General features: G+C 45.5%; 1 protein-coding gene across 6 annotated transcripts in view; it reads right to left on the bottom strand.

Moving 5' to 3' along the window:
• The window catches only part of NF2 (NF2, moesin-ezrin-radixin like (MERLIN) tumor suppressor), a 78,861-nt gene that overhangs the window by 23,163 nt on the left and 42,517 nt on the right, over positions 1-13,181 (bottom strand). For all 6 annotated transcript variants that reach the window (XM_058531739.1, XM_058531743.1, XM_058531742.1 and 3 more), the window contains exons 8-13: positions 10,447-10,581; positions 6,905-6,979; positions 4,795-4,908; positions 2,172-2,294; positions 1,201-1,418; positions 215-320 (exon numbers count right to left, since the gene is read on the bottom strand). In XM_058531739.1, the coding sequence (XP_058387722.1) occupies positions 215-320; positions 1,201-1,418; positions 2,172-2,294; positions 4,795-4,908; positions 6,905-6,979; positions 10,447-10,581 (771 nt within the window). The remainder of the gene's footprint in view (positions 1-214; positions 321-1,200; positions 1,419-2,171; positions 2,295-4,794; positions 4,909-6,904; positions 6,980-10,446; positions 10,582-13,181) is intronic.

Here is a 13,181-nt window from a genome sequence, read left to right as displayed (position 1 = left end):
AATCAGAGAGGTGACTAACTAGCCCAAGGCCAAATGGCAGACCAGGTGTTCTACCCAGTCCCTAACTGCAGGCTCTCTGCATCACTCATTGCACCATGTGTCTGCTTGAAGAGTCACCCTGAAGGCACCGCCAGGTGAACCGAAGGGCTGGGAGGGAAGGGAAGGTTATCAGGTCTTGAGCAGCTGCAGGCTGGTGGCCCCTACCCAGGCTCACCGGGTATGTGGGCTTGGTGGTGATTTCCAGGAGCTTTTGCTTGGCTCTTCGCTCGGCCTCGCGGGCTTCCTGCAGGTCCTGCTTCAGCTGATCTGCCTCCTTGGCCCTGCAAGGAAAGGAGTAGCTGTCAGCTCCAGTGAAGATGACAGGTGGAAGAAAGAGACCCCTCTTCTCCCTTACGTACCTAGAGAGGAGGGACCTGGGTTAACCCTGAGGACGGCACCAGACCAAGCAAACAAGGATGGTGGAGGGCAAGGGGGACATTTACATGAAATCAGAACTTCCAAGCAAGGACAACATTCCCAGGTATTGTTCATTTAAACAGAGCCAAATGCTGTGGGGAATGTGCCAGTGTTTATCTGAAGGCCGCAGGACCAGAACAATCCAGAGCCTAGAGTAGTCTTTAAAAAGTACAGACTACAGGTCCATCCTTCAACCTGGTCGTGAGCTGGGGCCTCCTGGCCATAGAGAGGATCCTGGCCCTCCCCTCCCATCTGCCTCAGGAGCCTCAGCACCAAGGAAGAGCTGCAGGGAAGAGGGTGCCTAGTTTCTACTTTAAAGGTAAATAGCTGCTGTCTTCCCACAGGGCCCCTAAACAAAAAGGGAAAAGAACCACATATTTTAAATGTAAGAAGAGCCTTCTTACATCTCCTCAGCTAAAAGCAGCCTGTGGACATGCTTGAAGGTTTTCCTACAAACACAGCCATCAGAGGGACGGGGGCTTATCACAAAGGCACACGCGTGACCAGAGGTCCACTCGACAAGAGAACTGTGTTCCTGTGTCCTTCTGCAGGCTCCAGCCGCCAAACCAGATTAAGCACCAGTCCCCACCAACCTGTCAAAGGAGCCTCTCCCTTGCCCCAGAAGATGGAGAAGCAGCCTGAGGACAGCTGCAGTCAAGCTCTGCCTCAGGGCAGGGTTAGGACCAAGCAGCCCCTTGCCCTGGCCCCAGTGCCCAGGACCCCTACCTTCCCCCCATTTCTGACCTCCTCTCTGACTCCTCGGCCATCTTCAGTGCCAGCACCTCGGCCTCTAGCACCTTCTGCTCCATCAGGCGCTTCTCTTCCTCCGTGCGAATGGCTGTGGCCTTGATGCGCTGCATTTCCTGTTCAGCCTCTGCGGCCTTCTGTGCCAGGAGTTTTGCCTCCTCCTCAGTGATTTGGGCTTTTTCTGCCAACAGGTCAGCCGTCTCCTCAGACCGCATCTGGGGAGAAGAGTGCTGTCAGCTGGAACGGGGATCACGTCCCTGTTACCCCGCCCAGATCTGGCCTCAGACACTCAGGTCAGCAAGAAACAGAGTCTTGGGCTCCTTGGGAGCCCTGCCACTGAGTGTCCCCTCAGATGACACTCTGGCAACAGATGACATGCCACACCCCTCAACTTTTCAGAAGGGCCCTTCAGGTTCCATCCATGGGAAGCAACAAGAAAGCACCTTTTTTACATACCCACCTGAGCTGAGGCTTATGCTTTATGAGGGAGAAAACCAACTTAACCGTTCTTCTTTCCCTTTAAATCAGCGGTTCAAAACCAGAGGAGAGTTTGCCCCCTGGGGGACATACAACAATGTCTGGAGACCTTTTTTATTGTCACAAACTGGGGGGTGAGGTGGTGCTACTGGTGTCTAGTGGGCAGAGGCCAGGGACACTGCTAAACATCCTTCAATGCACAGGACAGCTCCTCCCACAAAGGATGATCTGACCCCGGTGTCTGTCGTGCCGAGGTTGAGGAGCCCTGCTTTAGAGGCAGCCACGGTGAAAGTGGATTCTGGCTGCACAAGAACTCAACCCAAATCTGCTTCTGCCAACACAGGGGGAAGAAAAGGCACTGATTTTTTTTTTAAGCCGATATAAAGTGTCAAAGCAAATGTTGCTAATTCGTGGTCCTCAGGAGGCCTAACTCCAGAAAACTGAGGAAGTCCCCGTGTAGCCTCCTGAGACGCAGACCCCTCAAAAATCACCAGTGCTTCGTTGGCCATTGTTGCTTCTTCCTTCATCTGCAGCAGCCTCCTCTCCAACTCGTCCCTTGTGCGTTCAGCCTCCTCCCTCATCTGCTTCTCTCGAGCGAGGCGCTGCCGCTCCATCTGCGGGGGAACGAGAGCAGTCAGTCCCAGGGCTCAGGGCCTCTGGTGCCACAGGGATCCAAGAACGCTCCCCTTTGGAGACCCTTGTTTCTCTTTACTTTAAGTAGCCAGTGTCATTCTTGTCGCCACCACCCTCTGTCCTAAACCAGCTGTAGAGTTGAAAGCTGTGCTCCCTGAAAAAACAGCTAGTGGTGAATGAACAAACAACAAAAAACCAAGCCCAGTCTCTACTGGATTGAAGGAGGCATTCTCACACACTGTGCTGAAACGGCTACCTTGCCAATACGCCTTCATGTTGGGAGACCTCACGTGACTCTGCCCTGTGGCTGACAGGACACAATGCAGGTTCCTTCTCCCTGAGATGGAGCCCCAGAAACACAGAGCTTTCTCACCTGGGTGGATGAGACACCTTGCCATTTCTAATCCACACGGACCCCTCCCACATCTCTCATTTCATCAACAATAGCTCCCTTCTTGCCTCTGACCCACAGAGAAGATGGAATCATTATGTGTGACGCATCAGTAGTTCACACATTGTGTTTTGCAGGGGGAAGCTGCAGCAGCCACAGCACAGACTCTCACAGCCTCACACAGAGGCAACTCCTGAGCCAGGCCTGCAACAAGAGGGAGCCAGGCAGGGAACACAGCCCACCGTCCTTAAGGCACCAGTACAAAGCAGCCACCACCTCTCTTGCCTTCTGGATCACTGTATTAATTGGACCACATGCTGAGCTTAATAAGGGACACAAGCACAGGACAAGTGCTATTCTCTGTGATCCGAGGGTACTAACTGAGTTCAGAAAGCAGAAGCCAGAAGTGTCCACTGCACTACTTTCTTCCTTAAATAATTAAAGCACATTTAATTACTTATTTCTTGCTTCAATCTTCTCCCAAACAAAAGGTTTCTATGACTGTTGCTTTTTCTAAATACTAAGCCAAAAACAAATGCATTGAGACTCGAAGGAATAATGCAAAGAGAAGCAATAAAATAGCGTAAATTCTTCTTCAATTTTCCTCTTGCAGGTCAATGAAAAGCTTAGCCAATTTGTTCTCTAATTTCCATCATATTAAGATTTCCATTAGGTGGATTACTATAGCTCCATTATTCTCTGCTTGAAAAAAGTGCAGGTAATTCCTTTCTGTTCCCAGCATTGCACTTTCCCTGAGACCTCCACCCCAAGTAAAACGGACCTCCCGTCTGCCAAGTGGTTTAAGCTTACAGAGACTTTCGGGTACAACGTGTCCTTTGATCTGAGACAGAGAAGAGGTATGATTAGCTCCACTTGACAGATGAAAAAACTGAGCTCTGGAAGGTAAGCCATTCACTAACGTCACATTACCAAGTGTGGCATCTGGCTCTAAGATCAGGGTCTGCACCACAGGCCCAATGGAGCCCCTGACCTGTGGTCTGCAGATGCTCGGGATGGCCTCTGCTGTTCTACAGGCAGTGCAGTTCTGGGCTGTGCTCATGCCACTGTCTGCCACAGCCCAAAGGCCTACACGCTCCTTGCCGTTTTCGGATCTCTCACTTCTAAGCTTTGCTCTCCTGAAAAGAAGTCAAAGAGGGCTCTTCTTTTAAGTTGCCATTATGACCCCATGCTGGCTCAGGACCATTTCTCTGTCCAACATAATCCGTTCCATCACCCCCAAAGCATCCAAAGAGCACATCTATGGCCCACCGTCTCAGAAAGCAAAGAGATGGAGAGCTGAAAGCATACTGGATCAAACTGCACGTTTCATTCTAAGTCTCGGAGTACCCAAATCAGAGAGCTGCACACAGTCTAATTATTACACCTCTGGGCCTGCGAGTCCTGAGGGCAGCAGACTGCAGTTGCTGCCATTCTCTCTAGTGGTTCATCCAAAACCACAATTGATATTCTCAGCAGCGAGGCTCAGATTAGTTGTGTGGATTTCGGTGAGTCGAAAAGGTCTGTGAGTAGAAAACAATGATGCAGACCGTCCAGTCTGCTGATACGCGCTCCCCGCCCCTCCCGCTGCGGGCGACGTGTGGCTTGGGCTGACCTGCAGCAGGAAGTGCGGCCGGAGTCTAATTAGCATTCCAGCAGCGAGCACTGAAATGCCGCCATGCATTCCATCACCATCTAATTAGAAAAGGAGAAGGCCGGGCAAAGGAGACGGGAAGGCAAAAAGAGAGAAAGCCAGCTAGATGGACGAGAGGTGGATGGATGGATGGATGGATACACGCAGGCTTGGCTATCTCTTCCCAAACCTGCATTCATCACACTTGACTTAATTCACTTAAGTGGAGAAATAACTAGACATGCTGCTTTTAGATATGGCCTTAGAGTTTACTCCTCATTTCCAGAGCTGACACCTCGCCAGCTGGGCATCAGCCAATAAAGACGCAACAGGGATAAAATAAGAGCAGGCATATCCATGGCCAAACGACTCCTGTCAGCCCATGACCACTCCCTACCTCCCCTCCCAGGCCAAAGCCCACAGACGGCTAACAACAGAAGTTCCAACACATCTTGCTCACCTGCTTTCTAGCCTTCTCCTCCCTGGCCTGGGCTTTCATCTGCTGAACTTCCAAAGAATCAGCCTTCCTTCTCCTCATAAAAAGGTCATGGTTCCCGATACATAGCTGGAGAATCTGTGGTCACAGAGGCAAGAGGTGTTAAGCTCACAAATTTACTTCACTGCCTATCAGCTGACCAGCACTACAGCATTTTGGTCTGAGGGCTCTTGTGGGCAACAGGAAATCTGAAGAGGAAAGCATGGAGGGAAACCCCAAAGCCCCGCCAATGGCCTCGAGTGCTCTCGGCTCTGGAGACAGGCAAAATGAGGGAGTCTCTGATGTGCCAAGCGGCAAAAAACACAAGCGAAGAGAGAAATTGATGAAACTTCAGCATGTCTTCCGGATGCACCTCCCTCTCCTAAGTCAGGAGGTGGCTCTGCAGAGCAGGGAGGAGAGGAAAGTTCATTCAATAGGTTGGGCTGGGTCAACAGGTTATTCATGTGGAAAAAATAAAGCATATCCCTCCCTTATACCATATGCACAAATCAATTCCAGAAGGATGAAAGACTTAAATGTGAAGATCAAGCCCTTGAAACTTTTAGAAGAGAATATAGAATATCTTTATGATATAGGATAAGGAAAGATGGCAAGACACAAAAACCACCAATGATTAAGAAAAAGATATATACATTTGTCAACATTGAAATTAAAAATTTTTTGTTTGTCAAAACATTATAAAAAAGAGGAAAAATAAGCCACAAACTGGGAGAAGATATCACCAATACAGAAAACAACCAACCCAAGAGAAAAATAGCTAAAAGACATAAAATAAGTATTTGACAGAAGAGACAACAAGAGTTGCCAATAAACATACAAAAAGGTGTTCAACCTCATTAGTAAATATAAAGATGCAAATTTAATATGACACTGAGATACCACTTTATATGCACAAGATTGGCAAAAAATTTAAAAAGCTGATAATACAATTGTGGAGGATATAAAGCAAAAGGAAGTCTCACCCCCCTACTGTTGGATCTGTAAATTAATTCACTGTCTTTGGAAAACGATGTGGCATCATCCTGAATTTGGACATATACTATAGCCCTGCACTTGCAGGGCTATAGTATATATGCTCTAAACTCTAGAGAAACTATTGCCCATGAACCAGGAGGCAGATACGAGAATGTTCGTAACAGCCTTTTTAAAATGGCACAAAATGGGCCGGCCCCGTGGCTTAGCAGGTAAGTGCGCGCGCTCCGCTGCAGGCGGCCTGGGTTCGATCCCGGGCGCGCACCGATGCACCGCTTCTCCAGCCATGCTAAGGCCGCGTCCCACATACAGCAACTAGAAGGATGTGCAGCTATGACCTACAACTATCTGCTGGGGCTTTGGGGGGAAATAAATAAATAAAATTAAAAATAAAATAAAGTAAAATGGCACAGAAGTGGAAAGCACTTATGTCCATTAATAGGAGAATGAAAAAATACACACACACATATATATATCCATACAATGGAATACTATACAGCAGTGAAAATGAAGGGATCATATCTTTAAGAATCAACATAGATCTCAAAAAATAATGTGTGAAAAAGGCAAGTAATGAAAGAATACAGTTGACAGCACTTATACATAAATTTCAAAAACAGACAAAACTTAATAGCATATTTTTTTTTGCCATATATGAAATCAAGTTCTGATGAAAAGCAAGAGGATAATAAACATGCAGCATAGAATAATGATCCCCCTCAGGGAGGTGTGAGGGGAGACAGCAGGGTGCCTACCTGAGGGGTTTCAACAGTATTGGAAGCGTGCTATTTCTTAAAGCTGGGTAGTGGGCACATAGCTATTTATTTTTGTCATTCTTTATACCTTATACATAATCATACTTATCCTTTTATATATATGAAGTACTCCAATAAAAACAATTTTTAACAATTCCTCATCACAAAATTTAGGTTTGACTCTTTAGGTTAAGTCAAGAGAAGAGTCTTTCAAGGCCTATTGGAAAAGTGCGTACCAAGTGAGCAGTCATCTCACAAGATGTCATTCTCATACTCTTTCAGAAAGGGCATTCAACTTCTCAAAAGAAGTACAGTTATCAGTAATAAAAATCAGGGTCTCAACTTACCAGCTTATTAACACGAAGCTTTGAGGAATTAAATTTGAAGACATCAATTTTCTTATCCAATGGTTTAATAGTAAACTGAAAGAAGGAAGCAGAACAGTTTCAGTCTGACAGCCTAGAATGTTACCACCAACTGGGAGATTCCACAAAAGCAGCAACCACGCTGGCAGAGATCCAGCACAAGGCACAGTCCTGTCCTGCCTTCCTGGTGCCCAGGCACTAAACCATGGTGAATTATAAGTGTCTGTGTGTGCCACGTCTGGGGCTGTGGAAGTTCAGGATCCTGGAAGGTGTACTCTCAGCACCACCTTAGGCTTGGAAACCTGAAACAAGAACCCTTGACAGGCCCAACCTTGATGCCAACATTGCAGTGTCTAAGGCACAGCCCTGCCTTCAGGAAGCTCACAACCCAGCTGGAACTAGACTAACAACAGTCAATCACTCAAGAATTATATCATATAGTAGCACTCCATTGGTGGCACAAATCACTCATGTCCTGGGTGTTCAAAGCAGGTCTTGTAGTAGGAGGGGACTTCAGCTGGTCTTAGACAAAGAATATGACAGAGAAGCTAAAAGGTAGGATGGAGGGGCATTCTGGACAGGGAGAGAAATAGAAATAAGGCAGAGACGGGGAAATGAGCCCTGAGTGTCTGTGTGCGTGTTTGTTTAGCTCTTTGATGACTAAGACGATATCATGAGTTTAGACTTGGAGGAAGGCAAGGGTGGCTGGGGGTGGACAGTCAGAAGGGTTTAGATTTGATGTGACAGCATACAGGGAGTCATCACTCCAGATTTCTGAACATGGGGATTATTTGATGAAAGCTGTTAATAGAAGGAAGAAAGTAAAGTGTAAAGAAGAACAAACTAGAGCAGAAGAGGAAAACATAGTTCCTGAAATCAAAGGGAAGAGAAAGCGAATGGTAAGGATGGGGTGGTAGCTTAGTAGGAGAACCAGGGCCAGACCACTAGGCAGGGAAGCATATTAAGAACAAATGGCAACTGATGTTCCCAACCATTCCTGAGGAGACCAGCAGATCCTAGACTGCAAAGATGCACTTTAAGAAGGGATATCCAGGGCTGGCCCAGTGGTGCAGTGGTTAAGTTCGCACATTCCGCTCTGGAGGCCCAGGGTTCGCTGGTTCGGATCCTGGGCACAGACCTACGCAACACTCATCAAGCCGTGCTGAGGCGGCGTCCCACACAGAAGAGCTACAACTCTACAACTATGATACACAACTATGTACTGGAGCTTTGGGGAGAAAAAATAAATAAATAAATAATGATTACAAAATAAAAAGGGATATCCATTCCCAAGAAAGACCTGCTAAGCAGATAAATGTTTGGGAAGTTATATTCTTGGATATTTCTTTCACATGTTATATTTCCCAACAAGGAGTTAGCACACCAAGGACAGAAAATGATCCTTTGTTTAGCTTTTGGTCAAGTTAACTTAGAAGCAGTACTGTTCTTGTGTAGGCTGCTATTTGTGAATTTCGTGATCTTATTTTTGGCCTTGCTGTCAAACCCCAGAGCTGTCAGTGGGAAACCACAAGTAGTGGGGAAACCACAGGCTCTGTGCCATGCCAGGGCACACACACAAAGAATCAATGGATCACTTAAAATAAACCAACATTTCTGTTTTGACAGCACGGCTGTCATGCATAACTACCAAGACAACTTCCTATTATGTCAAGTCAGCTTGGGGCCCTCTTACAGCGTGAGTTATTGACATGATGCAACATGATGGCGCCTTGCCACAGGAGAGGGTATATGAGAGTTTATTGTGTCTAGGGGAGACTTTAATCCTTGGGTTCTGTGAAGAACGAGTGTTTTGGGAACCTTTAGCACACAAATATGTGGATGTGCAGTAAACAGACTTTATGAAATTAGGGATGAAAAACTGCTGTACCGTGGCACACCTACTGCTTTAAGTCATGTGGAGCTTTCAACGGAAGTATTTTTTTTTATTTAATTTAATTTAATTTTATTTTTCCCCCCAAAGCCCCAGTAGATAGTTCTATGTCATAGCTGCACATCCTTCCAGTTGCTGCATGTGGGATGTGGCCTCAGGATGGCCGGACAAGCGGTGCGTCGGTGCGCGCCCAGGATCCAAACCCGGGCCGCCAGCAGCGGTGCGCGCGCACTTAACAGCCAAGTCACCGGGCCGGCCCTCAACCGAAGTACTTTAAAAAAGAAATACCTAATGCTCATCTCCTGGGCTCCTTACAAAAATTTGAAAGCCAGAATGTTTTGAATTAAGAAACTCAATCTGTCTCATCAAGCATGGCAGAGTAGATCTCAACCACGTGTTGGAAACCAGGGGCCTGGTGTTCCTTTCCTTGAGTTGCTACGAGGAAAGAGAAAACAGGAAATCTGCTCAGGGGTGGGGGCTCTGCAGACAACAACATGAGCTGTCCCTGCCACTCCACACTCGGCGTCCCGGCTGTGCAGGCACCAGCGCATCGCTGAGGACAGTCCAGGCCTGCTCTCTCTCCCCAGTGCCCTGTGCTCTCAGGGCTCATCCTCTGCGCCCCTCAGAAAAGCAGGAATGTGGCTTCAGGGAACCTGGAGCTCAGCCCCTGCTATTCCCCTCACTGATCACAGGTCACTTGATCCCTCTGCATCTCCGTCTTCTGATGTGACACAGAGACAACCAAAACAGGGCCCCTCCTCTTACAGCAGTGTTTTTGTGAAGACCGAATCACAAGCGGTGAAAGTGCTTGTAAGTGAAAAAGCACTATATCACCATCCTCCTCACCATCAGTCCCTTCCACTGCAGTTATGCATTACAGCAGCTGAAGTGTTACCTGACTCCAACTTCCTTGAGGGCTGAGACTGGATTTTCTAAATCTTTATTTCCCCTATGAAACCTAACACAAAGCAGATGCTCAACAATTCCTTTACAATTAACAAAGAATGAATGAATGAATGAATGAATGAATGAATGAATACATTCATTACAGCATTTGGGAAAGGTCACCATCCTGTATAGAAATATCTGAATTCTAGTACAGTGTTCACCTAAATTATTCAAACTTTATTCTCAAATTCTTGTAAGCAGGTTAGCCTGATACCCTTATATCATTGCTGAGACACACACACACACACACACACACATATATATGGATATATATATATATATATATCCCCATCACACGTATCAAGCACTGGACAGAGGGAGAGGGTTTAACATATACCACACTTAAAATACAAAGAAAATTTCTCAACAGAAATAGAAAGCCAAGCAATAAGAAAATGTTACTTTCTGGTTTGTTCACTCTTCCTTGGGGTTTAGTACTGACAAGTTGAACTTCCCAGCCTCTTGTTAGTCAGCAGGGGGGTTTAGTGAGGCTATTTGAAAATAGGATACCCATACTGTTCTGTAAATACTATAAAAACCAACAACCAAAAAATCCAAAGCCTGAGAATTAAAGGATTTCATTGATAACAAGGAGAAGTCTGGCTGGGGATTGCTCCAGCAAGGAGAGATGGGGAAAGTCCTTCTGCTGGACCACTGGTGCATCTGCAGTACAGACATGTCCTACCTCCTTGTCACTGTATGAGATGTTTCGGATTTCATTCCACGGGAAGGAGATCTTGGGGGTCAGCCTGTTCTCAGGGTCATAGATGTGAAGCCCCAGAGCATCCACTCCAAGCAGCAGTTCTGTGCCCTTTTTATTCTGTAGATCCGATAAAGAACAGCCTCTGTCAGCTCCAGCTGAGGTTTGGGATTTGATCCAGCTTCCCAAAGAACCTGGCACACACCGTTACATATGACAAGTTTCAACAGGTCCCAACAGAAGTCACAGCTGTCTTGTAACCCAGGGGGACTCCAGCTTCCTGAAGTGGGGCAGGCAGGGGCACAACCGTACTATTCTTGCGACTCACGTGTCCCGTAGAGGGATCTCTGAAGGCTTCTGTCACTGGCTTGATGGCTAATGCAGCAGCAATCTAGGCACTGTTATCTCTAATTAAGTAACCAGGTTTTCATGGATGTAGAATAAAAACCAGTAGGATTAAACGTTTCTTATGTTAAAAGCAAAGGCTGTTGGACTGCCAGAAAGAAACCTCTAAGTGCTGGGATCAGGTGGTCTTATTTTATATTAAAATGTAGTCTCAATGTAATAAAGCAAGTATAGTAAAATGTTAACCATAGAATCTAGGCAGTGGGTATATATGGGTATTCGCTGTAAAATTCTTTCAATCTTCCTGTATGTTTGAAACTTTTTATAATAAATTGTTAAGAAAAAAATATCAAAATAAATTGTATATAAATTATACCTCAATAGAGCTGTTTAAGAATTTAACCAATTAACTGTACGTGTGCGGTGGTTCTGACAGCGGTCCTGGTCAGCAGTCAAAGCAGCAAGAGGACAGAGCGCCAGGGGCCCCATGTCACTGACCCAGCTGTGGACCTGGAGGCCACATCCTTGCGCTGCAGGCCCATCCGCCTGCACTGGGGTCTGGCCCTTGTATGACAGTGGGAGGAAGCTCCCCGCATGAGGACCTGCAGCATCTGACCCCGTGTTGACAACAAGGAAATTGAACCAAGACTCAAGGGCAGGAAAACAGATCTGCAAACGGAGACGGTGGTCGGACTGTGATGAGAAGTACCAATCTAACAGCAGGCGTCAGATGGAGAAGTGAGCACTCCGAGATAAATCTTTTTATTCCTTCTAACACTCCGAAGTCAGGTGCTATTATCAAACCATGAGAGAGATTCCTCTGTTCATCTGCAAAGCTCTTAATACTACCGCATTAACACAAATGAGGCTTTGTACTTTCAAAACCTATAGTACATTTTGGAAAACGAGATATTTCATTACGTTTCTGACTATCTAGTTTAAATTTTAAAAAGAAGTATGACCCAAGTGATTTCCCTTCATCCTCCTTTGAGGATGTTATTGTCTTCCTATCCCTGTCCTTGTCAACTACACATGCTGCCACCTCTAACCCACCATCATTGGGACACAAGGATCCCAGGTTTTTTTCATTCCAAGACTTGACATTTTTTTAATCTCTTATTTTTTTATTAGGCATTTGGTCACCCAATCGCCATCTAGTTTTCACAGCTGCCTTCACGCCTCATATCGAACAAAATCATGCATTACTTAACCACTATATACGTCCACACCAGATTCTACCTTCACCCCAAATTCTCCTGCTCATAAATAAATAATGCAGAAACATCATATTCCCATCACAAATTTCAACATTTCCAGTTAAAAAAAAAGGTAGGGGAGTCTACACTCTGCCTCCTACCATTATGACTCCAACACTTCTAGAGAATAAACAGAGAGAGGTGGGGACTCAAGCAGCCCCTTTCAAACTGTTTTAAGAACATATCTTCCTTAGTTAATGGTGATATTTCAGGAACTTGAACACAAAAGACACTAAAATATTCATTGTGCAATATAAGAAACACACACACAAAATAGTAGATTTTAGTCTGACTACTCTAGAAATATTTCCTAATAAACTGTTTTTCGAGGATTGTAGAACACTACTTTTCTAGAATCTAGGAGGTGGCATGTGGGGCAAGAACAGTTGTGTTCACAAAACCACAGAAATGTGTTAAATGTCTGACCTTAAAGAAACCAAACAATTAGCAAATACAAATTAATAAAACTTTAGAAAATAATTACCTGCATTATTATAGAAAATCTTCTAGGCACTTGTTTACTATAGGACATAACATAACTTGTCAGTGTGCCTTACTGTATGCAAAGTAATCCATTAAAAAATCTGTATTTAGAAAACAAATAAATATAAAGCTATCCTAGAATATTTAAAATGTTTCAATTTACCCAAATTCAATACAAAATTTATAGGAACCCCCAAAAGGAAAGAAAATCATAATTATGATAATAAAGGTGGACCTCTGTGGATGGTTCTTTTAACATCTACTTATCCACAGTCTGGAATCAGCAATGAAATATATTAATCATGTGAATTCCTTTGGAAGGAGCTACCTCTGCACTACATCCAGCAGCAGACCCTTGGGAAAAAGATGCTGGAAAGGCCAGACCAAAATAAACGCCTGTCTGGTGCAGAAGCAGCGGGTTCCCAGAGGACAGTGGACTATTAATGGTCTGAATAGAAAAGCAATTAGCCTGCTAGCGAGAACAAGAGTCCCCACCCAAACAAATCAGTAATCTATAAAAGCAGTTTTACTCTCCTTGTGCCCTGGGGCAAGAAAGTATTTACAGGTGCTCCCTGTGGGCTGAGATCTCAGAGAGCCAGAAATAATCAAACATTACTCTCAGAGCATTCAAACAGG

This window comes from Diceros bicornis, chromosome 35 (genome assembly GCF_020826845.1).
Source record: "Diceros bicornis minor isolate mBicDic1 chromosome 35, mDicBic1.mat.cur, whole genome shotgun sequence".
Classification (NCBI taxonomy): domain Eukaryota; kingdom Metazoa; phylum Chordata; class Mammalia; order Perissodactyla; family Rhinocerotidae; genus Diceros; species Diceros bicornis.
Note: the sequence above shows the minus strand (reverse complement) of the source record. Positions and strands in the feature narration are given on the sequence as shown.